General features: G+C 52.0%; 2 protein-coding genes across 10 annotated transcripts; one reads left to right on the top strand and one right to left on the bottom strand.

Moving 5' to 3' along the window:
• Window positions 1–12,162: 12,162 nt before the first annotated feature.
• On the bottom strand, window positions 12,163–24,666 carry LOC311512368 (SLAM family member 9-like). Its single transcript, XM_084613574.1, has 3 exons — window positions 23,721–24,666; window positions 14,023–14,289; window positions 12,163–13,680 (listed from the first exon to the last, which is right to left on the bottom strand). Exons 1-3 carry the CDS (start codon window positions 23,803–23,805, stop codon window positions 13,544–13,546), a joined length of 489 nt encoding a protein of 162 aa, XP_084469700.1. The 5' UTR covers window positions 23,806–24,666; the 3' UTR covers window positions 12,163–13,543.
• On the top strand, window positions 18,141–22,982 carry LOC311512352 (uncharacterized protein). Of its 9 annotated transcripts, none has more exons than XR_014709442.1 (3): window positions 18,141–18,619; window positions 20,194–20,246; window positions 20,713–21,745. XR_014709442.1 is itself a non-coding variant. In XM_084613542.1 (3 exons), exons 1-2 carry the CDS (start codon window positions 18,645–18,647, stop codon window positions 20,790–20,792), a joined length of 1,632 nt encoding a protein of 543 aa, XP_084469668.1. In that variant the 5' UTR covers window positions 18,141–18,644; the 3' UTR covers window positions 20,793–20,829; window positions 21,602–21,658. The 9 variants fall into 9 exon arrangements, 6 of the variants coding, with proteins under 6 accessions (XP_084469668.1, XP_084469669.1, XP_084469667.1 ...); XR_014709443.1 differs by lacking the exon at window positions 20,194–20,246 and adding an exon at window positions 20,031–20,134; XR_014709444.1 differs by lacking the exon at window positions 20,194–20,246 and adding an exon at window positions 20,020–20,134.
• Window positions 24,667–27,639: the final 2,973 nt, after the last annotated feature.

The raw sequence follows: 27,639 nt of genomic DNA, 5'->3' as shown, positions 1-27,639 counted from the left end.
TTTCATGTTTTCTGTGTATATAAATCTCCCCACTGTATTTTCCACTGCATGTATCCGATGAAGTGAGCTGTAGCCCACGAAAGCTTATGCTCAAATAAATTTGTTCGTCTCTAAGGTGCCACGAGACCTCCTTTTCTTTTTATAAAAGCAGAAGAGCCCAAAAGGTGCTATCAGTGCAATTCCACTGATCACCTGAGGAATAGATGCCCTGTGCTAGGAGGAAGCAGGCAACCAATAGCTCATGTTAGTTCTGCTGTCCTCAACACAGAAACCCCCCAAGCAACAGAAACTTACCATATTGGCTCTGTGAGGTTAGCCTCTGCAGAACCAGATATGGAGCATGTTAAGGCTGTCCAAATTGATGGCAGGGAATACTTGGGGCTGAGGGATACAGGGGCTCAGATCTCTCTGGTTAAGCAGAGTGTGGTCCCGAAGGCCAGTATGTTGTCTGGCCAAATGGCAGAGATTGTGGGAGTGGGCGAAAGCAGATTCCTCATATCACTAGCTAAAATCCATGTGGTTTGGGAAGGTTTGGAAAGTGTTTTGACTGTGGGGGTAATGGAACACCTCCTAGTCGACCTGCTCCTTGGTAATGATTTTTTCCATGTAGCTCAGGTTAAAGTATTTGCGTGCAGCAGGAGGGAGTTTTATGCTGGGACCCCCAAGGGAAAGGGTAAAGTCTCAGGAACAGCTGAGAGAATGGGAGAGAGTCTCTTGATTCTTTTGCAGCTGGGGGAAGCAGTGTGCTTCCAGGTGGGAGGGTGGTTGAGACCAACTCCTACACTGCAGCTGGAGGCAACACCACATCAGGAAGGGATGGGGGTGTAATACCTGCCAGGGAGAGAATCGTCCAGGTTGTTAGCTGCCAGCAGGTCGCAGCTGAACCAGAGACAAAACCGGCTCCAGGGAGCAGAGAGCAATGTGTCCCATAGGAGAGCCCAGAGAAGAGGCAGGGAATCTGCCACTGAGGTGGCTGAGGAGTCCTGTGACTCTGTAACACAGGGAAGCAGGGTGCTTCCAAGTATGGGAGGGGCTGAGACTAGCTCCTTTCCAGCAGAAGGCAACATGTCCTCAGGCACAGGGGCAGGAGAGGTGCTGTCAGTGATTAAGGAAACTGTCCCCGTTGTTAGCTGGCAGAGTTCTGCAGCTGAACAAAAGACAGAATCCTTCTTCCGCAGCACAAAGGAATGTGTCTTAGGAGGGGGCCCAGAAGAGGAAACTGGGGAAGGAATAGTGGGGGTACAGGAATGTCTCTTCACTAGTCACTTGGGGCAGGATGCCCAGGACACTAGGAGGATGGCTGGGTCAGCATCTGTGCACGCAGGCACTCAGCCTGTGACCCAGGCTTTGAGAAGGAACTGTGTCACTGACCTCCTGGAGGGGAGCAGTCACACAGCTGACTTCTCAGGGACAGAGAAAGGGGTGGTGGAGGGTACCCCAATCCAGGTCTCAATTTTTTCAGGATGCTATTCCTGATACGTTTTTGGAAAGTAACTCTGTCTCCTTACATCAAGATGCAGCTCCAACGCCTGTTAACAGTTGAGACCAGGAAATTGCCAGGTGGTCACCAGGGCGGGGGGGCTTCCCCCCAGGCTGGTGAGACACAGAGAGCAGTTACGGGAAAGCTGCTGGGAAAGGGTGAATCTGATCAAAGGGTAAATACACCTAGCCCAGAGAGCACAGATCACAGCCCTCTCGGGGGCAGGGAAGGACTCAGTGCTGGGAGGGGGAAACACAGGGTAACCCCAAAAGGGGAGCTGGATTTTCTACATATGTACAGTCCTGGGGTTGGGAGACTGCTTCCCAAAGGGCCAGCCAATGTGCAGGATCCCCCTGAACACCAATCTTGCCAGATCCTGAGACACCAAAATTCCAGAAACATGATTAAATTAAGAGCCCACACAGAGTGAAACACTGGAAAGAAGGAAAAGCCAGTGACGAATTACATGGGAGAAAGTCAAAGGACACCATGGGTAATGAACAAATTAACCTCAAACTAAAATATCTGAACAGAGGGTGTGGTATCATAAAGATACTTGTAAATACCTATCTGAGATAAAAGTTTTGGTATTCATGTTAAGTTTTGGGATAAGAATTTTGTTTCTGATGTTAAACCTTATGATAATGCTACTTTTCAATTAATACCTATAAACAGGTTTTAATCTTATCACAACAGAGAAACCATAAAAAACCTGGTTTGCTGTGTGTGAATGGGGAAACTGAGGCATGGTGACTCATGGCCTTAACAGCTGGATGCCAAGAGAACTATAACAACAAACTGCCTTCAAGCTAGTCAGTGACTAACCCTCTTGCAGTAAACTAAGAGGGGAGGTGTGATGCTCTGTACCTCAGGGGGACACCCTACACCCCCCATGTTCATCTTTATAAAATGATTGTGTGGTATCCAATGCAAAGTTTGTCACGTTGGATGTCTTCAGAAGGCTCGTGATGCACTGAGCATGGTGGTTATAGTGATGTTATAGTAATTGTTACAGTAATGTTATAGTAAGATTGTAGATTATAATTTCATGTATATAGTTATGAGACTGAAAATGTATCCTCATGGCTTAAAGCAAGCCCAGGGAAAAACTCTCCAAGAACAGAGAGGCAGTTCACACCTCATCAGGGCAGGGATGGGACAAACCCAGCCCAGCCTCCCAGGAACAATGGACATTGGCTTAGGCAGCAACAAAAGAATCTGTAAGACGCTGGAGGGAGTCACCCCCTTCCTTTGGGCAGTTTGGGACTGCAGTGAGGTAATGCTCCCCTGATCTGCAGGGGGTGGAGAGGGCAAAGCCAAGAGAAAGGAAAGGACATGATAAAAGGGAGAGACATTTTACCATGCTCGCTCTCTTCTGCCTACATATGCAGCCACCACCACCACCAAGCGACTGAACCACTGATCAAAGGGGAGAGCCTGGCTGAAGAGCCAGCCTATGGTGAGAAGCGTCTACATTTGTAAGGACAGTGAAAGTGTTCAGATCAGCTTAGACTGCGTTTTGCTTTTATTTCATTTGACCAAATCTGACTTGTTATGCTTTGACTTATAATCACTTAAATCTACCTTTATAGTTAATAAATCTGTTTGTTTATTCTACCTGAAGCAGTGCATTTGGTTTGCAGTGTGTCAGAGACTTCCCTTGGGAGAACACGCCTGACACATATCAATTTCTTTGTTAACTTGACGAACTTATATAAACTTGCAGCATCCAGCGGGCATAACTGGACACTGCAAGACGGAGGTTCCTCGGGTTATTTCTGGGACTGGAGATATTGGCTAATGTCATTCGCTGGGAGCAGCTTACATGCCAGAGGCTGCGTGTGAACGGCCCAGGAGTGGGGGTTCTCACAGCAGAGCAGGGTAAGGCTGGCTCCCAGAGTCAAGGATTGGAGTGGCCTAGCAGATCACTGGTCCAGACAACACCAGAGGGGAACGTCACACCTCTATTCACCCAGTGGGTGCAGGGCAGAGAGTGGTCAAGGATCAGCCGTGAGACGGCAGGTCCATACTGCACACCACTGGCGGCAGCTTGTGGGGTATGGGCAGCTACACGCCGCAGTGCAAAGCAGGCTGTGACTGCACCATGCTGTAGCTCTGCACAGCCGTGAAAAGCTCTGGCAGCGGGGAAAGCCTCCAGCTGCAGGGAGCTTCCCTGGAGTCTTTCCCGCTGCCTTCCTCTGCCAGAGCCTTTCCCCACGTCCAGAGCCCTTCCCTGCAGTGGGGACAAGCTCTGGCAACAGGGACGCTGATGGGGAGGGACTGCTTGGGTCAGGAGCGGCGCGAGCGGGGGCAGCCTTTTCCTTTTCCTTGGCGCCTTTTCAGTTTTTACTCACCCGGGTCTCTGGCGGCGGGTCAGGGGGGAGCGGAGATAAAAAAAGGCACCACCCCCCTGGTCCTCACCCGGCGGCGCTCCGGGTCTTCAGCAGCACTTTGGCGTCAGCAGCACGTCACTCGCTCTGGTCTTCGGCGGCATTGCGGTGGGGGGAGGTCCTTCAGTGCCGAAGACCGGAGCGAGTGAAGGACCCGACTGTCCTTTTAAATCTCCGCTCCCCCCTGTTTTTACCACTACGCCACTGGCTTGGGTGTACAGAGAGCTGTGTAGGGTACATACCCTATGGGGTCAGGCGTGTCTTTATGCACTTAAGCAGTGCCTCCCTGTCTACACTGCGATTTGTACCGGCCTAGGGGGCATGCAGTGTATGTAGTCTACCTATCTATCTACATATCCTGATTCGCTCTAGGGTCGGTGATGATCCTTGATATGTGGACCACAGCGGTTTGCAGGAGCTGCTGCCTCTGCCATTGTGTCCCCCCTCCCTCCCCTCCGCATCTGGCCGGCTCCTTTATGGATGGCTGGGAAGTGGGGGGTGTTAGTGTGAAGCCCTCAGGCCGAGTGGGCCTGGTGCCCCAGCGAGAGGGATGAAAAGGGCTGAGTGGGTTTGTCAGGCAGCAGGCAATGCGCCGCACGAGGAAGTGATGCGTTTCCTGTGTCCCTGCATGTACCAGCTGCCTCTCGCCACAAAGATCTGTGCAGAGACACACCTACACACACACACTCCGTTCTCTCTGCCACGCACCTCGCATATCCGTTCTGTAGGATGCACCACAGCCATTGCCTCTCTCGTATCCTGTCTCACACGAAAACACACTCATTCTCCCCATCCCTTACACCAGTGGTCCCCAGGCTTTTCAGGGTCATGCCCCTCCTTACCGCTGTCTGTGCACCCCAGGAGCCAGGGCTGGGAGTGAGGCCACAGCTCCGGGGAGGTGGGGGGGACAGGGACAAGGGGGCTGAGGCTGGGGCCACAGCTGGGGGTGGGTTGGGAGCAGAGCCTCGGCTGGGCTGCGGCCAGGGACCCAAGCCTGGTGGCGGGGCCAGAGCAGAGCTAGGATTGGAGCGGAGGTGGCTGGCACTCCCTCTCCACTCCCCCTGTGGGGCTGGCCCGGGCCCTGATGTGCCCCCCCCCAACATTCCTCTGTGCCCCCCTAGGAGGGCACACCCCACACCGGGACCACAGCCATTCTCATATGCATTTATGGCAGGGGGTCTCAACATTTTTCTTTCTGAGGCCTCTGCAACATGCTATTAAAGCTCCAGGGCCCAGCTGGGCGGTGGGCGTGGATGCTCGGGGCTCTGGACATCTGCCCCCAGGGGGTGGGGTGAGCTTGGGGCTTTAGACCTGCAGGGCTGGGGGCTTGGGGCGGAGGGGGCTCTGGGGGGAGGGGACTCAGGGCTTCAGCCCCATGTGTGGAGCCAGGGATTGGGGCTTTAGCGCTGGAGCTCATGGTGTTAAATCCAGCCCAGTAATTCAGTTGTTGTTTTTTTCTGGAAAAACATCTTCTTTACCTATTCCCCTAGTCTCGGTGAATAGCTCAAAGGCACCAGCCTCTCCCCACAGCGGGCACATGCATGCGGCTGCCAGTCTGCCAAGGCACAGCATTCCTTACACCCTCGTGCTTGCTGCGAAGGCAGCCTACTCTTATTGTTTTAAAGGCTTGGAGCCAGCGGATCGAGCTCACTGGAGACCTGGTAACCTCCCATTCGCCTGCTCTTTCCCCTCCAGCTAAGGTCTGGCTGCGGGGTTGTCATCTCTTTGCACTCTGCGGCTGCGTGAGCTGGGAAGGTGGAGAACAGCTGTCGTCTTGTATGACACACAGGCCAGGTGACAGGGCTGCTGTCAAGCAGTGGCTGTGGGGAGGACAATCCTTTCCTTGGCTGAGCCCTCAAGGGAACCTGCGGGGCTATAAAATTGCAGCGTAGGTGTTCAGGATCCTGCAGGCGAACCCTAAGGGCCCAAGCCCTGCTCTCAGTGACATGGCTTCTGTCACAGGGGCCTTGTCTTCACTGCCCAGTTAACTCGGGTGTTTACTCTTAGCCCTGTCCCAGATCTCATCCACACACAAGAACCTCTTATTCGAGGTGGTGGTTTACACCCAAGCTGGCTAGTCCATCAGGGGGTCTAGGCGAAACCCCGATTGCAGCTTCCAGATGGTGATCACAACCTGCTTCTGGACTGGTTTGGCCCCTGTCATCTGCGTCTCCTGCTTTGAAAGTTTGGGTCAGGGTCATCACTTGGCTCCAGGAAGGCGTCCTTCCTTGTGCAGATGTTCTGGGCCCACGGCTGGCCAGGCCAGGTTTGCCTGATGTTGGAATCCCATCACTCTGTGCTCATGGTCCTGGTCAGCGCAGGAGTAAACCTGCATGAGCTATCACCACTGCTCCATGTCTGCATGCAGCCTGTGCAATCTTCTTAGCAAAGCGCGCTGCTGTTTTCTCAGGGCAAGCTGCTGCCATAATGCCCTCCACTATGCCCCGTGCCCTCCATCTGCCTCCCCCTCTCAAAACGAGAGTGACATTAATGCCAGCGTTTGGCTCAGCGTAGGATCCATGCTGTTGCCAGTTGGAACGAAGGCCATGGACAGAAATCTGGAGCAATGCCAAGCCGGAAGTGGTTTACGTTACTGGGTGAAGACCACTTCTGGACATGTGGCCAGAAAGGAGGGAGACCTCCTCCCACAAAGAACTGCCAAAGAACTCGTAGAGCGCTGCTGCTTAACGCAGCGTGAAGAGCCACGGATATACCCCCAGAAGGCCTAGCACCTCTGAGCACTGGATGCAGTCATGCGAGGATGGTTTTGCAGATGTCGGCTCTCACCCAAGCTAGGCCAACTCGAGTGGTCATAGCTGAGTGCTGATCACTCGGGGAGCTATGCAGGGAAGACACCCCCCACAGACTCATAGGGTCTGGGTAACAGGTCCTTCGTTCCTGCCTTTGGACCATCCTTAGGTTCCCCATATTCTGGGACCCCGTCCTCAGTGTCAGTTAAAGCAGCCTCAGGGCTGCTCTATCTTGTCTCTGCTTCTCATGGACCCTGAGAAACAGAGAAGAGCCACAATGCAATGCATTCTGGTCACACCTCCCAATCCGCTCCCTACTCCAGGGTTTGGGAGCAGGGCTGGTGCAGACTTTTTACCCCAGCTCCATCCCAACTGGGGAGCTCTCTGCACAGGAGGGATTCTCAGAGGCCCATCCCACCTGTTGGAATGCCCTTTTATGCTGCCAGAGTGGCCTGAGTGTGACTGAGAGTCATGCCCCTATGCAGCTTTGAGCATCTGGGGGGGAGGGATAGCTCAGTGGTTTGAGCATTGGCCTGCTAAACCCAGGGTTGTGAGTTCAATCCTTGAGGGGGCCATTTAGGGATCTGGGGCAAAAATTGGATATTGGTCCTGCTTTGAGCAGGGGGTTGGACTAGATGACCTCCTGAGGTCCCTTCCTACCTTGATATTCTATGATTCTATGTCCCATCCCTGCTCCGTGCCTCAGTTTCCCCATCTGTAAAATGGGAATTAATCACACGTACCAACTTAATGAGGGGAGAGGAAGCTGTGAGGCTTAACTCTGGCTCACTAAACCCTCAAGCCAAGCAAGTTTACTTTGCAGGCATATTCCATCTACTGTAGCTAGCGGAAATTTTAGTGCAGGGTCCACAAGGCTAATCCGCACGCCAGAGCGCTGTAGATTTGCACCCAGCTTGCCTCAAGTTACCACTCCATGTAGATGAGCCCTTGGTATCAGTTCAAGCCCATCAGGACAGAAGACTGATGGTTAAACCTTCCCTTCAAACACGAGCAACAGCTGCTGCCCAGGCCTTCCCCCGGGTGTTGGTGGCATTTCCAGAGATACTGACCTGCTGGTGGCACCTTCATGTTTCCAGTGGATTTCACCTCAGAGTTCAGGCCCAGCGTGAACTGGTGCAGAAAAGAAACAGGCAATTAGAGCTTATGAATATTGGTGGTGATGAAGAAAAATAGTGGCCCTCACCTGCCCCTTTCTAAGGCGTTGTCTGTTGCTCAGTACTTTGGGTATTTTTTGGAGTTGTTTCCACAACCCTCCCCCCCCCAACAGTTTCAGGAATGTTAGCTGATAAAATTCCTCCTGGCTGAGGTAAGAGGGAATGCTTTCAGCCGTGCTCACAATAGGTGATCGGGATAGTTAGCTGTGGGGCTCATCGGAAGGTGCTGCTGAGGAATCCCAGGTGTTTATTAATGCCCAGGCAATGCCCTGTGCCAGGGTCTCTGTTGCTGTGTTATAAACTGAAAATGGGTGACAAAACACAACAAGCCAGGTAGATGGATTTGCAGGGAGCGGGGAAACACGATGCAGCGTCTGTGTGTATGGGCCAGATTTGAAATGTGCTAAGTACCCGCAGTAGAAGTCAATGTGTATATGACCAGCACCTCTGCAAATCAGGCCCCAGGTGCATTAGCCGTTCCGATAATGATGATTATTTGCATCCTCATCGTGCATAGGTGCCCCAGTCAGACCCGGGCCCCATCGTGCTAAGTGCCATACAAACACAGAACAAAAAGACAGTCCCTGCCCAACATCTCTGCTGAAATCATCCTAATATCTTACATTCCATGTAGATCATCATAATAGCTTGTTGCTCCAAAACCGCAGCCAAAGCATGGTGTTTTCACTTATCTCAATAATTCCTCCGAGGTACAGGACGCTGACAGGGGCTAGTGTTCATCAGGTAGTGTTCAAATGTGTGTCCACGCTCTCCACGTTCACATTTGGGCTCATTTCTCAGCTTCCACTTGGTCCTATTGTCACAAGACTTTGCCCATCTCTCGCTCGAGCTGGAGTGCACCTGTTTTTGTTTGAGGCTAGTGCTTGCGAAGGGCAACAAAAATGATTAGGGGTCTAGAACACATGACTTATGAGGAGAGGCTGAGGGAGCTGGGATTGTTTAGACTACAGAAGAGAAGAATGAGGGGGGATTTGATAGCTGCTTTCAACTACCTGAAAGGGGGTTCCAAAGAGGATGGCTCTAGACTGTTCTCAATGGTAGCAGATGACAGAACGAAGAGTAATGGTCTCAAGTTGCAATGGGGGAGGTTTAGATTGGATATTAGGAAAAACTTTTTCACTAAGAGGGTGGTGAAACACTGGAATGCGTTACCTAGGGAGGTGGTAGAATCTCCTTCCTTAGAGGTTTTTAAGGTCAGGCTTGACAAAGCCCTGGCTGGGATGATTTAACTGGGAATTGGTCCTGCTTCGAGCAGGGGGTTGGACTAGATGACCTTCAGGGGTCCCTTCCAACCCTGATATTCTATGATTCTATGATTCTTGGAGGGAGTTGTTCTGAGGCAGCCAGGGTCTCCAGGATCATCGACGTTTCCCGCCAGTTTATTGCTTTGTGGTACTGTGGGGTAAAGGATTTTCAAAGGCAAAGCTCTTTCTGGACATCAGCCCCTCGGGTGGCGGAATGCGTCCATGCAGCGGGGACCTTGGATCATACACCTGTTGTCTCTCCTGTTTACTGGAGGCATCTGGCCTCACTGATGCTGATGCAGTCCCCACGAGGTAGTAGAGCGACCATGTGGGAACCGGTTTCAAAGTCCCTATGATAATCCGACAGGACTGAGCTCAGTATCAGTTTTGTGCCATGGCTCAAGCGTGACTATGCTGTTCCATTCCATGTAGAGAGCCTTGATCCACATTACAAGCTTAGGGCCTTATGCTGCCACCCCTGGAAAACATCCAGTGGAGGGCAACAAAAATGATTAGGGGACTGGAGCACATGACTTATGAGGAGAGGCTGAGGGAACTGGGATTGTTTAGTCTGCGGAAGAGAAGGATGAGGTGGGATTTGATAGCTGCTTTCAACTACCTGAAAGGGGGTTCCAAAGAGGAGGGATCTAGACTGTTCTCAGTGGTAGCTGATGACAGAACAAGGAGTAATGGTCTCAAATTGCAGTGGGGGAGGTTTAGGTTGGATATTAGGAAAAACTTTATCACTAGGAGGGTGGTGAAACACTGGAATGTGTTACCTAGGGAGGTGGTGGAATCTCCTTCCTTAGAAGTTTTTAAGGTCAGGCTTGACAAAGCCCTGGCTGGGATGATTTAGTTGGATTGGATCTGCTTTGTGCAGGGGGTTGGACTAGATGACCTCCTGAGGTCCCTTCCAACCCTGATATTCTATGATTCTATGATTCTATGAAGCCACATGAGGAAGGATCAGACTCTTACACATCATATTAAACTATTGTAAAGGGGTCACTTGACCCACCATTGAAATGCGGCCACCTCTGCAGTGAAAGACAGCAGCTGTTTTAACAATGCACAGCTACACAATACAATAGTAAAGAAAAATCCGGCATCATTAACATACTTGAAATGGAAGTGAAGGTTTACGGAAGGCAGAATGGAATTATATCCCATACTATCATAGAATCATACTATCATAGAATACTAGAATTCGTCCAGGGCGCTGAGTGAACACCCCATCTTCACGGGAATCTTTAGTTAGTTTTAATGACCAGAACAATGATATTTAGCTCTACGCATGACCTTTTTCATCCATAGATCTCAAAGCACTTCACTAAAGATGTCAGAATCATTATCTCCACTTTACAGATGGAGAAACTGAGGCACAGAACAGTGACATGACTAACTCAGGGTCACCCAGTAGGCTGAGCTAGGACTAGACTCTTCATCTCAAGAGTCCCAGTCCACGGCTCTAGCCACTAGGCCACACAAGTGGCTGATACCTTTGTTTTACATCCCCTCTGACAGCACAGTACCTTGTACCACCAAGGTCATCAGTTCAGTAGTTACTCAGAAGGAGGCATGCCACTTCCTGTGCGTTTCTTGGACGTCTCCTATCCAAGTACCTGAAGAGTCCCCACCCTGCAAAGCTTGCAAAATTCACCCTGAGCCTACGGCCGGTGTTGCTGGCAGACTGGGTGCCAGGTCATGCCAAGGCCCCAGGCCTCACTGAACACTTACAAATGCATAGCTGGAACCCATACTTGCTTACCTGTGTTTTATCATCATCAAAATAGATATTAGATGGTAAGTTGATAAGAATGTGTTTAGTGTTTAGACTTTATAAAATGCTTGTAGGATGCTGCATGTATTGATCTCACTTATAATCTCTATCCTCCATGGTATAAAGTTATCATGAGTGTTTGTGTTGTAAAGCTCTGTAAATGTGTAACTTGTCAAACAGGAAAAGCAGCATTGATTAAGGTAAAAGGCTCACTGAAAGCAAATAACAGGTTTCAGAGTAACAGCCGTGTTAGTCTGTATTCGCAAAAAGAAAAGGAGTACTTGTGGCACCTTAGAGACTAACCAATTTATTTGAGCATGAGCTTTCGTGAGCATTCGATGAAGTGAGCTGTAGCTCACGAAAGCTTATGCTCAAATAAATTGGTTAGTCTCTAAGGTGCCACAAGTACTCCTTTTCTTTTTGTGAAAGCAAATAGATTCATAGACTATAAGGCCAGAAGGGATCATCCTGATCATCTAGTCTGACCTCCTGCACATCGCAGGCCACAGAGCCTCACCCACTCCTGTAATAGACCCATACTGCTCCCCTTGGAAGGCTGTGCCAGAATGTCACGCCTCTGATGCTGAGAAACCTTCGTCTAATTTCAAGCCTAAACTTGTTGATGGCCAGTTTATGTCCATTTGTCCTTGTGTCCATATTGGTGCTTCACTTAAATAGCTCCTCTCTCTCTCCCTGGCATTTGTCGCTCTGATGTATTTATAGAGAGCAATCATATCTCCCCTCAGCCTTCTTGTGGTTAGGGTAAACAAGCAAAGTTCTTTGAGTCTCCTCTCTTAAGGCGATGTTTTCCATTCCTCGGACCATCCTAGTAGCCCTTCTCTGCCCCTGTTCCAGTTTGCATTTATCTTTCTTAAACACGGGAGACCAGAACTGCACACAGCATTCCAGGTGAGGTCTCACCAGCGCCATAGCACTGACTCCATGGGTGCGCCAGGACTGGAGCACCCACGGGAAAAAATTAGAGGGTGCTCCACACCCACCGGCAGCCACGCTCCCCCCACACAAAGTGTGCTGCATCCCCGCTCCTCTCCCTCCCTCCCAGAGCTTACTGCCCCCGCCCCGCCGCTGCCTAACAGCTGTTTGGCGGCACTTAGGACTTTCGGGGAGGGAGGGGGAGGAGCAGGGACATGGCACGCTCAGGGGAGGAGGCAGAGAAGCGGCAGGGCAGGGGCGGGGACTTGGGAGAAGGGTGTGGAATAGGGGCTGGAAGGGGATGGGAAAAGGCGGGAAGGGGTGGAATGGGGATGGGGCGAGGGTGGTGCAGGGGCGGGAAGAGGCAGGGCCAGGGGGTTGGGGGGGTGGAGCACCCACCAGGCCGAGGGGAAGGTGGCGCCTATGACCAGCGCCTTGTATAATGATATTAACACTTCCCTCTCTGTCCTGGAAATACCTCGCCCGATGCACCCTAGGTCTGCATTAGCCTTTTTTCACAGCCACATCACATTCGCGGCTCCTAGTCATCCTGTGATCGACCAATACACCCAGGTCTTTCTCTTCCTTGTCACTTCCAACAGATAAATCCCCAGCTTATAACAAACATTGTGTTCTTAGTCCCTAAGTGCACGACTTTGCGCTATTAATGACATATTGTGTAGCATCAAAGGACTTTGTTGATTTCGTTCCTAACTCCCTCCAGGAAGGAGAGTGCTACACATGAACTCACCCTGAGTGCAAACACTCCCTGAGCGCGCTTGGATTTAAAAGCCCAATCCCTGCACAGCGCGTGCAGGCAGTGAAAGCTGACTGAAGAATTCATGAACACTTAGAGAGCCTGGGTCCCAGCAGCAGAGAAATCTGACCTGCCCTCCAGTTTCACTTTGCTTTGCAGGTCAGTGTGGGCCAGATTCACACAGGGCTGCAATGTTTAGCATGGCTACATATAACGCTGGGTGCCCTGTCACCTACTGGAATTCTCCATCCTAAGCTGGGCGCCCAGAGCTCTGCATACAACACATGGGCAGAGCTCGGCACCCAAGGAGGGGATTTTCAGAGGCCCGCATGCTGAGCAGGCCAGGAGTGAAATGCAGAGGAAAGGGGTGGGGTTTAGGGCCCAGATTCACAGCTCCTATTGATCTGGGCCTTCCACCCCACAGGGACGGCTGGCACTAGGTGCCTCTCTCCAGCTGGGACCCTCAGCCACGAACCCTCGCCTGGAGATCGGGACCTGAGCCAGCTCAGCCATTTCTCAGATAAAACCAGAGTGAGAGCAGGAGTCCCTAGTCCCCCTCACCTAGAGATCAGGGCACTCAGCTGGGATGTGGAAGACATGGGGTCAAATCCCAGTGCTGCCTGATTCAGAGCAGGACGTGAACCCAGATCTCCCACGTCCCCGTGGAAGGCCCTGTGCACCAGGCTGTTTGGGAGGGTGTCTCTCAGTCACTCCTATCCCAGCTGTTCCACTTTCTATACATAACTCCATGGTCGCTGGGCCAGAGAGAGACTCCGATCCTGGAGATGCCCCCCGCCCTGTGCCCCAGAACAGCAGGGCGGAGGATCCAGGATTGCTACTCGTTTGGCCGAGTCTAGCGCAATAGAGTCGCTGTGCTCCTGTTTCCTGAGGGGAAGGGAAACTGAGGCTTTTGCAGTGGGCGATGGGGCATTCTCATTCATTAGCTGGCTCGCGTGGGAAACTCCAGCCCGGAGGCAGGGGGATGAACCGCCACAGTGGAAGCTCCTCTCCTCTCACGGCCGTCTCTGCTCCCTCGCGGGGAGGACGTGCACCATGAGGATCCCGGCCAGCAGGGCTCCCAGCACCCCCAGCACAAGGATCCCCTTGGCGTGGCAGTAGGACAGCGCTGGGGTCTGGGGCAGAACGGGACCTGAAGGAATAAATCAATGTTTAGGGGCTTCGCGCCGTCTGGAAACCCAAATCTATACCGAGTGCCGGGAGCTCTGACTCCGAAGACCCCAGTGAGCTGGCATGCAAACACCCAGCTGTTCCCTTTGGGCCAGACCCTCGGTGCCCCCCAGCGACAGACCTTCCTGCCCAGTGCCAGGGTGGGGTGTAGGAATTGGGGAGTAGCCCCTTAAAAAGCCTGTGAGCCCACTAGTGGTGCTCACTGTGCCCCAGAACCCAGCCAGAGCAGCAGGGGGTGTGTACGAGCCAGGCCCGCATGGGCCCTGCTGCGTGCGCTCGAGGGGGGGGGTGGAGCGAGCGTCACCTTCACAGGCCACCTTGGGGGAGGCGCTGGCCGAGCTGTTGCTGACGGGGTTTGTGGCCGTGCAGGTGATGGGCGAGTCCTCGTCCCCCAGTCTGTGCTGGAGCAGCAGGGATTCCTCGGTGGCGAGAACGGCGCCTCCTGCTGGACGTGTCCAGGCGTAATTGAGGTGCCTGGCTCTCTCCCCGGCGCTGCAGGTGAAGGTCACGTTGCAAGTGCCGTTCCCAGTCATTACAGGATGGACCCTGATCTCCGGCTCCGACAGTCGCTCTGTGGCCCAGATGGGGGCAGGAAATACAAAATAACTCTGTACAGAGGCTGCCGAGGTGAGAACCTGCTGCAGGCTCCCCCCGCTGACGGCCTGAGACTACAGGCCGGGGGGCTGACACACAGGGATCTCTCCCCCTAGCGACTTTCCCCCACGTGTGAGAGCATCACCCAACCTCACTGCGCCATGTGGCTGGGACAGGAGAGGTCACCTTCCGTAAGATAGCAAGTGTGAAAAATCGGGACACTTCGGTTTTTTTGGGGGGGGGTTGTAATGTTGCCTATATAAGACAATGCCCCTAATCAGGACATCTGGTCACCCTATACTTCCAGCCAGGGGCCAGATCCTGTTCAGCGGAGGGGTTTAGCTGCCCCCCACTCTCCCCAAGGGACAGATTCAGGGTCTGCAGGAGCCATGTTTGTAGACATTGTAGGCTTATGGCAGGACTCTGTGAATAGGCTGCATCTTTCCCTTTGTGTCTCCCCTACCCTGTCCTCCCCTGTCTCTGTCTATCTCTCGCCTTTCCCCAATAGCCTTCTGCTTATTTTCTTTAAGCTGTGAGCCCAAGCCCAAACCCTAGACTTCAGCTATCAACTATCCATCTCAATACACACCTATCTATCTATCTATCTATCCCCATACACACTCCGCAGATTGGAAGGCATGAGATGCACTGTCCTAGGGTTGGGGGTTCCACGACCACCGCTCCCAAGAGAAGGAGGCGGGTGGTGGTGGTCAGGGACTCTCTCCTCAGGGGGACTGAGTCATCTATCTGCCGCCCCGACCGGGAAAACCGAGAAGTCTGCTGCTTGCCAGGAGCCAAGATTCACGATGTGACGGAGAGACTGCCGAGACTCATCAAGCCCTCGGATCGCTACCCCTTCCTGCTTCTCCACGTGGGCACCAATGATACTGCTAAGAATGACCTTGAGCGGATCACTGCGGACTACGTGGCTCTGGGAAGAAGGATAAAGGAGTTTGAGGTGCAAGTGGTCTTCTCGTCCATCCTCCCCGTGGAAGGAAAAGGCCGGGGTAGAGACCATTGAATTGTGGAAGTCAACGAATGACTACGCAGGTGGTGTCGGAGAGAAGGCTTTGGATTCTTTGACCAGGGGATGTGTTCCAAGAGGAAGGAGTGCTAGGCAGAGACGGGCTCCACCTAACAAAGAGAGGGAAGAGCATCGTCGCAAGCAGGCTGGCTAACCTAGTGAGGAGGGCTTTAAACTAGGTTCACTGGGGGAAGGAGACCAAAGCCCTGAGGTAAGTGGGGAAGTGGGATACCGGGAGGAAGCACGAGCAGGAGCGCGTGAGAGGGGAGGGCTCCTGCCTCATACTGAGAAAGAGGGATGATCAGCGAGTTATCTTAAGTGCCTATACACAAATGCAAGAAGCCTGGGAAACAAGCAGGGAGAACTGGAGGTCCTGGCACAGTCAAGGAATTATGATGTGATTGGAATAACAGAGACTTGTGGGATAACTCACATGACTGGAGTACTGTCATGGATGGATATAAACTGTTCAGGAAGGACAAGCAGGGCAGAAAAGATGGGGGAGTTGCACTGTATGTAAGGGAGCAGTATGACTGCTCAGAGCTCCGGTATGAAACTGCAGAAAAACCTGAGAGTGTCTGGATTAAGTTTAGAAGCGTGAGCAACAAGGGTGATGTTGTGGTAGGAGTCTGCTATAGACCACCGGACCAGGGGGATGAGGTGGACGAGGCTTTCTTCCGGCAACTCACGGAAGCTACTAGATTGCATGCTGGTTCTCATGGGAGACTTCAATCACCCTGATATCTGCTGGGAGAGCAATACAGCGGTGCACAGACAATCCAGGGAGTTTTTGGAAAGTGTAGGGGACAATTTCCTGGTTCAAGTGCTGGAGAAACCAACTACGGGCAGAGCTCTTCTTGACCTGCTGCTCACAAACCAGGAAGAATTAGAAGGGGAAGCTAAAGTGGATGGGAACCTGGGAGGCAGTGACCATGAGATGGTCGAGTTCAGGATCCTGACACAGGGAAGAAAGGAGAGCAGCAGAATATGGACCCTGGACTTCAGAAAAGCAGACTTTGACTCCCTCAGGGAACTGATGGGCAGGATCCCCTGGGAGAATAACATGAGGAGGAAAGGAGTCCAGGAGAGCTGGCTGTATTGTAAAGAATCCTTATTGAGGTTACAGGGACGACCCATCCCGATGTGTAGAAAGAATAGTAAATATGGCAGGCGACCAGCTTGGCTTAACAGTGAAATCCTTGCTGCTCTTAAATACAAAAAAGAAGCTTACAAGAAGTGGAAGATTGGACAACTGACCAGGGAAGAGTATAAAAATATTGCTCGGGCATGCAGGAATGAAATCAGGAAGGCCAAATCACACCTGGAGTTGCAGCTAGCAAGAGATGTTAAGAGTAACAAGAAGGGTTTCTTCAGGTATGTTAGCAACAAGAAGAAAGTCAAGGAAAGTGTGGGCCCCTTATTGAATGAGGGAGGCAACCTAGTGACAGAGGATGTGGAAAAAGGTAATGTACTCAATGCTTTTTTTGCCTCTGTCTTCACGAACAAGGTCAGCTCCCAGACTGCTGTACTGGGTATCACAACATGGGGAATACATGGCCAGCCCTCTGTGGAGAAAGAAGTGGTTTGGGACTATTTAGAAAAGCTGGATGAGTACAAGTCCATGGGGCCGGATGCGCTGCATCCGAGAGTGCTAAAGGAGTTGGCGGATGTGATTGCAGAGCCATTGGCCATTATCTTTGAAAACTCATGGCGATCGGGGGAGGTCCCGGACGACTGGAAAAAGGCTAATGTAGTGCCCATCTTTAAAAAAGGGAAGAAGGAGGATCCTGGGAACTGCAGGCCAGTCAGCCTCACCTCAGTCCCTGGAAAAATCATGGAGCAGGCCCTCAAGGAATCAATTCTGAAGTACTTAGAGGAGAGGAAAGTGATCAGGAACAGTCAGCATGGATTCACCAAGGGCAAGTCATGCCTGACTAATCTAATTGCCTTCTATGATGAGATAACTGGCTCTGTGGATGAGGGGAAAGCAGTGGAAGTGTTATTCCTTGACTTTAGCAAAGCTTTTGACACGGTCTCCCACAGTATTCTTCCCAGCAAGTTACAGAAGTATGGGCTGGATGAATGGACTATAAGGTGGATAGAAAGTTGGCTAGATTGTCGGGCTCAACGGGTAGTGATCAATGGCTCCATGTCTAGTAGGCAGCCGGTATCAAGTGGAGTGCCCTAAGGGTCGGTCCTGGGGCCGGTTTTGTTCAATATCTTCCTAAATGATCTGGAGAATGGTGTGGATTGCACCCTCAGCAAGTTTGCAGATGACACTAAACTGGGAGGAGAGGTAGATACGCTGGAGGGTAGGGATAGGATACAGAGGGCCCTAGACAAATTGGAGGATTGGGCCAAAAGAAATCTGATGACGTTCAACAAAGACAAGTGCAGAGTTCTGCACTTAGGATGGAAGAATCCCATGCACCGCTACAGACTAGGGACCGAATGGCTCGGCAGCAGTTCTGCAGAAAAGGACCTAGGGGTGACAGTGGACGAGAAGCTGGATATGAGTCAACAGTGTGCCCTTGTTGCCAAGAAGGCCAATGGCATTTTGGGATGTATAAGTAGGGGCACTGCCAGCAGATCGAGGGACGTGATCGTTCCCCTCTATTCAACATTGGTGAGACCTCATCTGGAGTACTGTGTCCAGTTTTGGACCCCACACTACAAGAAGGATGTGGAAAAATTGGAAAGAGTCCAGTGGAGGGCAACAAAAATGATTAGGGGACTGGAACACATGACTTATGAGGAGAGGCTGAGGGAACTGGGATTGTTTAGTCTGAGGAAGAGAAGAATGAGGGGGGACTTTGAAGGGTTAATGTCTAGCTATTCCACCTGGAAGCAGGCGGGGCACACCCTGACTGTTTCCTAGGAGCAATGCACACATTGCTCTATCCAAGGACAAGGGCTAGATATGAACCCTGAGAACTTGATTGTTTGGACAGCAACTGTGGGAGGTTTCTTTAGCCTGGGCTCAAGGCCTGAGAACCAGGATTGTAGTAGATAGAGGATGGTAACTAAGCATATGAATCAACGTCATACATTCCTTTGTGTAGCAGTGTGTAATGCTTAGGGGGAGAAATATAATAAAAGGAGAAGGTGGAAGGCAGGGGGGGCAGAACAGCCCATCTCCGCTGACCAGCCTGTTTGCTTGCATAAAGCTGTGTTCTGTCTCATCACTGAACCGCAACAACTGGTGCCCAAACGTGGGGCCCTCAGCACTCACCTCGCCCGGCAAGGGTTTCAGACGCGTCACTCATCCACTTCGTGGATCCCGGTGAGTATTTTTCATTGTGGTAAGTATGGGAAGCTCCCTCTCTGCTTTGCAAGTGCAACACCGCAATGAGCTGCAGTATTTGCTGCGTAAGGCTCAGCATGACTGCCCGGCTCGAGAACTCACTCTCCTGCTACAGGAGGTGCGTGCCAAGTGCCCGTGGTATCCTGAAGCTGGAAGCTTTAAGCTAGCGGACTGGGAGCGATTGGGCCAGACATTGCACAAAGAGCCTCGGGCACCCGTGCAGGCTTTACATGCCTGGCACCTCTGCCGCGACGTGGTACAGCGTGTCGCCTCGGACAGACCCTCCCTCGCGAGGCTGGTGCTCTCGCCGCCCCCGTCCGCCCCTGCAGCCATCCCCCCTCCTGGCGATGCGACACAGCGTGTCACCTCGGAAAGGCCCTCTTCAGCACCAACAGAGGAGCTGCCGATCCTGCCACCCCCGTCCGCTCCTGCAGCCATCCCTCCCCCTGCTTCGCCCCCAGTGCCTCTATTACCACCGCCTCCCTGGCCTTCCCCACCGGAGCCGGTGTGTGATCACCCTCCCCCCATGGGGCCCCCCGGAGAGTCATCTGCATCTGCTCAGAAGCTTTCGCTGGTGCAACAAATGGTTCACGCAGCGAAAGCTCGATCAGATCTTACAGCAGAGGAGCTGGCTGATCTGGTCTCCGCTTGCCTGGTGACCTGGCAGAATGATGACCAGGGCAACCCCGTGGGCACCTGGACCACTCTGCCATGCTCGGTGGTTAGAGAGGTAAAGAAAGCAATTCGTGAATTTGGCCTGACTAGCACCTTTGTGCGTGGTCTCATTGAAGGGATGGGTGCTGGGTACTCCCTAATCCCTGAGGATTGGAAAACGCTGCTGCGCATGATGTTGTCACCCAGTCAGTATGTTATTTGGCTTAGTGAGTATCGGCAGATGGCAGAACGCCAAGCCCAGGTATATAGAGAGCAAGGTATCATTTATGAGCATTTGGCAGGGGAGGGCCAGTTTGCTACTATTGAGATGCAGTCTCAGCTCCCTCAGGCCGTCTTCCCCATTATTTCCACCTGTGCCCAGCATGCTTTCAAGAAGGTCCCGGATTCAGGCAAGCCTACCAAAAGCTTTGTCAGTATCCGTCAGGGTGCCTTAGAGTCCTTTTTGGATTTTACCAACAGATTGCAGGAGGACACTGACTTTCGGCTGCCAGGGGAGGTCTGTGCCATACCTACACAGGTGATGGGACCTCTCCCTGCCGGCTTTGTAGGTCTTGTTCTCCCTCGCTCACATGCTGGGAAACAGGGCTTTTTTGTCATTCCAGGGGTCATTGATGCTGATTATACTGGCATTATTAAGGTTCAGGTGTGGACTCATCTTCCACAGTCGCTCCCGCGTGGACGGTCAATTGCACAATTGATTTTAGTCCCCTATCAGGTGCCAGCTGCCGAGGATCGAACTCGGGGTGGAGGAGGCTTTGGATCGACGTTGTCTCACTCGCCGTCTCACAGCGCGTCTTCTCCACTTGTTGCTCTGACAATGTCAGTCCGCCCCTCAAAACCTCAGTTAACACTTCTTTTAAATGATGTTCCTTTTACAGGGCTGGTGGACACTGGAGCTGACGTTACAGTGATTCGTGATCTGGAGTGGCCGGTTAGTTGGCCTACGGTTCCTTCTAAAGAGTTGTGGGGGATTGGGGGTAGCAAACCCGGGCGCCAAAGTTTGTCTTGGGTCACGGTCTCTAAACCAGGAGGCCGTGCCCTTGCTACAATCCGCCCTTTTGTGCTCCCTGTCCACCTCAATATTTGGGGCCGTGATTTACTTACAAAGTTAGACACCACCCTCGATATTAACATCTGATGGCTCTCCCCACCGAGGTGTAGTCACTTATCAGTTGGGTGACCCCCCTCGTTGGCATTCTCGTTTTACACTGCCTCAGCGTTCGGCACAGCGTTCAGAATTAGCTGCTGTTATTTTGGCCTTTCAATCTTTTGCTGATTGTCCCTTTAATTTAATTGTGGATACCCATTATGCTTATCAGGTAATTGATCATTTACCCCTTGCCCTCATTACCCCTCAGGTTGATGCAGACCTCCTTCACCTGTTTTTGTCTTTACAGCATCTTCTTGCCACTCGTCATTTCCCTTACTTTGTTGCTCATATTCGCAGTCATACCCCTCTGCCTGGGCCACTCACTGAGGGCAATGCACGCACCGATTGCGCGTTGCGTGGTCAGGTAAATTCCCTTTTTTCTGACCCCATTGAAAGCCATGCCTTTTTTCATCAGTCTGCCTCTGTTTTGGCCCGGCAGTTTCACATTCCTGCTGATCATGCACGTTCCATTGTTCGTTCCTGCCCCCACTGTGCTGCTGCTGCTCCTACTTTTTCTTATGCCGTTAACCCCCGAGGTACCGCAGCAAATCAGCTGTGGCAAATGGATGTTACTCATGTACCACAATTCCGCCCCTATTCATTTTTACATGTTTCCGTTGATACTTATTCAGGCTTCCTTTGGGCAACCCCACAACGTGGGGAAGCCACTAACAAAGTTATTCACCATTTGCTGGCCTGCTTTTCTGTTATGGGTCGCCCTTGCCAAATTAAAACAGATAATGCCCCAGCCTACTGCTCTGCAGCCCTCTCCACCTTTTGTGCCCGCTGGGACGTCCGTCTTAAACACGGAATCCCTTATAATTCCACGGGCCAAGCCATTGTTGAACGTGCCAATCGCACACTCAAAACCTTTCTAGATAAACAATTAAAACAAGGGGAGCTGCGTCTCCGAACCTTAGGAGACATTCAACAACAAATGTATATCCTCTTGTTTACTTTAAATAATTTAACACTGAATGCAGATCAGCAGACCCCTGCGGATCGGCATTTTCACAAATCTGAGGTACTGGAAAGACCGCGTGTCTTTTACCGTCAGCTGCCCGATCCACAGTGGCTGGGCCCAGCACCTCTAATCACTTGGGGTCGGGGATATGCTGCTGTGTCTCTCCCTGCAGGACCGTTGTGGGTTCCAGCCCGGTGCGTGCGACCAGCACTTAAACAACATGGCATGGCACCAGGGGCTGTCGAATCCCATACCAGAGTTTCAGCTGACCTTGGAGGAGACCGCGTTGCCCCCCGAGTCGACAATGGCGGGACGGAAACGGAGGAGGCGTAGCGTCCCAAGCCAGCCCGTGACATGGGGAGCAGTAAAAGCATTGGTCGCCACGGCTCAACGAAAACTGGCAGCAGATCAGCAGCCAGAAACACCTAAGACTTTGTTTGTGGCGATTCTCGCCCAAATCACTGCTAATTCTGTGATGATTGTGTGCCTTTTGTGCCTGTTATTTTCTGTAGGGGTTGGCTCGGAAGCGCCTCCCCCGTTACAAGTCCGAAGGAGAATAAGATACTGCTCTTTGCTTATGCTAATCTTTTCTCCCAGTACTCTAGCATGGCTAATTGGGGCCCGGCCAATTATACTCTGCCTCGCACGGCTATATCCCTCCACACACCGTACCCGGCCGGGGCTCACAATGTCACCTGTGCGCGTGTAGTTAACTGCACTAGTACAAAGGTGCCATTGGGCTGTCAAAAAATTTCTCAATCCCTTTTAAATTGTTCCCATGCTGTTAATGTTTCATATAATTATGGCCATATCATCCTACCATCAGGATGGGTTTTTACTTGTGGTTCATGTACCTTTAATAATATTCCTGCAAATTTAAGTGATGGCACCCTTTGCTGTCTTAGTAGAATGATACTTATATTGCCTTTTGCTGGTCACAATTGTAGTAAAAGAAGTGTACCCCTTTTAGATGATTATATTGCAGATGTTAAGCTTTTGGTTATTTTGTGTTTGTAATCATTGGGCTTATTTTTTGTTGTTGCTGTGTACAATGTATTCCTTCCTTGTTAAGACTTTGTAAAATTTTGCCCTGGAAAGCTCCCCAGGTTATGTCCTTGTCTGTCTGGGAGTTAAATAGCATGACAAAACAAATTGGCGGCTACCATGAGATGGCCAACTTCAATAAACAAAAAAGGGGAGATGAAGGGTTAATGTCTAGCTATTCCACCTGGAAGCAGGCGGGGCACACCCTGACTGTTTCCTAGAAGCAATGCACACATTGCTCTATCCAAGGACAAGGGCTAGATATGAACCCTGAGAACTTGATTGTTTGGACAGCAACTGTGGGAGGTTTCTTTAGCCTGGGCTCAAGGCCTGAGAACCAGGATTGTAGTAGATAGAGGATGGTAACTAAGCATATGAATCAACGTCATACATTCCTTTGTGTAGCAGTGTGTAATGCTTAGGGGGAGAAATATAATAAAAGGAGAAGGTGGAAGGCAGGGGGGGCAGAACAGCCCATCTCCGCTGACCAGCCTGTTTGCTTGCATAAAGCTGTGTTCTGTCTCATCACTGAACCGCAACAGGACTTGATAGCTGCTTTCAACTACCTGAAAGGGGGTTCCAAAGAGGAGGGATCTAGACTGTTCTCAGTGGTAGCTGATGACAGAACAAGGAGTAATGGTCTCAAGTTGCAGTGGGGGAGGTTTAGGTTGGATATTAGGAAAAACTTTTTCACTAGGAGGGTGGTGAAACACTGGAATGCGTTACCTAGGGAGGTGGTGGAATCTCCTTCCTTAGAAGTTTTTAAGGTCAGGCTTGACAAAGCCCTGGCTGGGATGATTTAGTTGGGGATTGGTCCTGCTTTGAGCAGGGGGTTGGACTAGATGACCTCCTGAGGTCCCTTCCAACCCTGATATTATATGATTCTATGATCTATCCCCATACACCCCATCTATCTAATCTAATCTATCCCCATACACCCCCTCTATCTAATCTATCTATCTATCTATCCTTCTCTTTTGTTTATTTAGAGAATTCCAAGTACTGTAATATCTTGGTGCCAGTGGGAAGCCCTGGCCCCGGCCCCTCCTGAGCGCCTCCCCTCCCCGCCCCTGACACCAGATGATCTGGTTGCATCATTAAAAACTTCCTGTGAAGCCAGCAACTGGTTTGAAGTCCGCATTATCGCCTCCCGCTCCCTGCGCCTGCACCTCCCCCCATCCACACGCACCGCCCTGAGCCCATTCCCCGACTCCGAACCCCTCGGCCCCACCCTCACCCCACCTCACCTCCATATTGGTGCACCGAACAAAATTCATTCCGCCCTCGAGAGGGAACATTGGTTGGCAGTCCTGGTCGCGAACCACGCCACATACAGCCCTCGGTGGTGTGGCTAGAGGACAGGCACGGTGCATTCCATTCAGCTGATGTGTGGAAGGGCCTCCTAACCAGAAACAGGACCGGGCTCTTGCAGCATCACCCCACAGCAGCACGGTGCTCGCACCTCCCTGCTTGTTAGTGCCTTGGTCATGGGACAGTCGCATCAATAGCCCAGCTGTGTATGAAGCTGTTGCAGCCCCTCACGGCCTCTTTTCTCCCCCCTTCTCTGATCGCCAGGCACAGCCCAGCGGCCGGGTGCCACTCCTACAGAGAGTGTGTCTGGTGTCCCTCGGGAGAAAGGAGGCGGTTTGGCTGGAGCAAACATAAGGGGGATTCTGTGTTGAGGCTGCCGGATTCAGATCCTGTGAGTCTCTCTGGTTCCTTAGACTTCCCAGCCTCTGGTGCTTAGTGTCATCCAACAGGCTTGCCCTTAATTCTGGCTTGTATTTAGCTGTTTTGGAAGGGAATTCTGATGGCGCTCTGGAGTCTGCCAGTTTGCTGGGGGACACTGCAGTGAAATGCAGTCTAAGGAGCGGGCTGCTGGTCTGGCTTTCACCCCTTCCTTGCACCACAAGTGTGAATGGGATTCCCGGGCATGAGCTGAGGGTCTGGGTGGGGGCGATTTATTCAGCTGTGGGTCACATGCAAGTCACAGGGTCCAAAGGCCTGATCTCCGAGGTACTGAGCGCTTCCAGCCCCACATGGCTTCAGTGGAGCAGCCGGGAATCGGTTCTCCACGTTGTTCCACATTTCCAAGCACCGTGCACCCGATGGGCTGAGCCCTTTGGAAAGCCAGGCCCCAAGGGATTTATAACCCTGTGTGATTAATGCCTCCATTGTGTGAGGTTTGCTGTTCCCTGGCACCGAATCCTCCTAGGGCAGGACAAGGAAGCAGCAAGCTCCAGTCCTGAGCTGGCAGAGGAATGTGCTTCAGACACATATTTGGCAGGGGCTGCCTTCCCCCTCAGCAGCGCCTCCCTATTGTGTAAGGATCCCATTCTAACAGCTGGCCGGGTGAGCAGGCTGGCTAGTTCTAGGGAGCGAGGTGCTGAGCTGGCCTGCTTGCTGGTTCAGATCGGACCCAGCCTGGAGTGTCTAAAAGTCACAGTGGCTAATGTGTGTCGACTTACCCAAGCTGGCTTTAATCTAGCTATCTCGGGCACTGGAGCAGTGAAGCTGCGGCCCATGCCTGTGGCCCGTGAGTAATTACCGGGGGTTCCTGCTCTGGTAACCCGAGCTCCCCAGCTCGGATATATCTGCACAAGCTGCCTGTCACTGCAGTACAGACGGACCCACAGGCAGCTGGCCTCTGCGTGCAACGAGTTTGGTAGGTCTCTGTCCAGTGCCTAGTGAGCAAGAGGCAAAAATCACCAGCACCAATCGGCCTCTCTTTATTAAAAGCAAAGGAGGACTTGTGGCACCTTAGAGACTAACCAATTTATTTGAGCATAAGCTTTCGTGAGCTACAGCCCACTTCGTCGGATGCATCCAGGGGTATTTTCCAAGCAAGAGTGCAAGAATGCAGCAGCCTCCCATGCTGGGAGATGCTTGTGACACCCCCAGGGGCAGGGAGAGTAAAAGGAATTGGCGCCAGGGCTAGATCTTCAGCACTTGCAGGGCGCTCGGCTTCTTTACCGCACATCCAGGGCTGGGGAAGTGAAACCCACATGCCCTGAGGTGAAATAGGGGCTGAGGAAGGCTCATTAGAATGCGGTTGTGTAATTAAACGGTTAAGATCCCACACCCACTCCCGTGGGAGACCGTGGGGAAGCCCCACCCAAATACTCATATGCTCTTGAGCTCCTGGTATTTGTGGTCAGGTGGAGCTGCAGCAGTTCTCTGGCTCTCACATGCCTGTGATGGGGGAAGACTTGTCTCAGGGTTAGAGCAGGGAGGTTGGGAGCCAGGATGCCTCAGCTCTGTTCCAGGCTCTGGGAAGGGAGTGGGGTCTAGTGGCCCCAGGGAGAGAGCTTTAAGCCAGGACTCCTGGGTTCTATTCCAGGCTCTAAATGTGAGTGTGGGCTAGTGGTTAGAGCAAGGGGGGCTGGAGGGCTCTTCCCTGGAGGCTGTGCTGACTGCCCGGATCCCCGCTGCCAGTGAAAACAAGCAGGCGGCTCCTTCCCTCTGAGGCTGCTGCAGTGAGTGGCCCCAGGCAGAGTAGGCAGGCCCTGCTGAAAATCCTTAGGAAAATTAATGGGTTACAGGACACCTCTCCCTCCCTGAAAATAGCTAGGTGGGAGAAAAACAAACAAACAGCAGGGCAGGGAAAGGGGCCAAATCCACTCATGGGATCCAGTCCTGGAGCAGGAACAGCTTGTTGCCACTGCTTCCTAGCCCCTCCACAGGAATCACCTGCAAGGCTGAGAGCAAGTGAGGGACAAGGGTGTGAAACGGAGAGCTAAGGAGGGCCGGGGGGGGGGGGGGGGGAGGGCTGCCTTCCTGCAGCTCAAGAGGCTATTCAAAGGAAGCCTGACTCAAAGGAAGAACAAGGAAGACTCGTGGCACCTTAGAGACTAACAAATCTATATGAGCATAAGCTTTTGTGGGCTAAAGCCCACTTCATCAGATGCATGGAGTGGAAAATACAGTAGGAAGATCTCTCTCTATATATACCAACTCTAAAAAGACCAATCTTGGCAACCCCCATATTTTCATGGTCTCTGTGTATATATAGATCTTCCTACTGTATTTTCCACTCCATGCATCCGATGAAGTGAGCTTTAGCCCACGAAAGCTTATGCTCAAATAAATTGGTTAGTCTCTAAGGTGCCACAAGTACTCCTTTTCTTTTTGTGAATACAGACTAACACGGCTGTTACTCTGAAGACTAACATGGCTATCACTCTGAAACCTGACCCAAAGGAGTCTTCCAGCATAATACCAGCCCCCACCCCTAGACTCCATTCCCCTCCCTGAGCCAGGAACTGAACCCAGGAGTCCTGACTCCGAGCCTCCTTGATTTAACACCCCATTTCCCTTCCGGGAGTCCTGAAACCCTACTCTGACCACTAGACTCTATTCCCCTCCCTGATCCAGAAATTGAACCCGGGAATCCTGGCTCCCAGCTCCCCGTGGACCCAATCCCCACTCTGGTGCCAGGTTCCACTTCAGCTGCTGATCTGTGATGAGTCAGCCCCATAACTGATTCCTCCAAAAAGGCCCTACAGATGTGTTTTCCTGGGTGACCCAAGCCAGCGATCTGGCAGGCAAATGTGAAGAATGCTTCCAGCAATATTCTGGCTGGCTTGGAATCTGCTCCCCAAGCAGCACTGACATATGGAGGGATGCCCAGAAATTCCATGTCAGTAGGGGAAGCAAAGGAGGCGTCACTTAGGGCCTGGGATAAGGGCTATGTGAAAGTTAGGGGCTGATATACACCCAGCTGCCTTTCCTGCTGCATGGTAATTTGCACTGAGTCTTGCTTATCTAGTTTGGACGCTCAGGGCTGCCAGCCCTCCAGGATTGCACTGGAGTCTCCAGGAATTAAAGATTAATCTTTCATTCGAGATTATGTCATGTGATGAAACTTCCAGGAATATGTCCGACCACAATTGGCCACCCTAGGGCTGTCCCAGAGTTGTCCTGCTGCATGGAAGCCATGTACTGCGTAGCAGTCACACGAACGAACCTGCTGGAAAATCCTGTCCTGGCCTCAGTGGGTAGGCTCTGTTAAAACTGATTGGCAGGCAAGGGCCAGAGCGTCTCTTGCCGTTAAAGATACAAGAGGGGCACCATGCTCCGGGTGCCGCACTCAGACAATGGCGCGTGGTGGGAAGCAGTTGCCTCTTTCCACAGTCATGCCCTTTGCACTGGGTTTCTGAGCCGGCA

The sequence above is a fragment of the Lepidochelys olivacea genome (genome assembly GCF_965140295.1).
Source record: "Lepidochelys olivacea isolate rLepOli2 genome assembly, chromosome: 24".
NCBI classification, from domain to species: domain Eukaryota; kingdom Metazoa; phylum Chordata; order Testudines; family Cheloniidae; genus Lepidochelys; species Lepidochelys olivacea.
The sequence above is the reverse complement of the archived record's forward strand: the minus strand, read 5'-3'. Positions and strand labels throughout refer to the sequence as shown.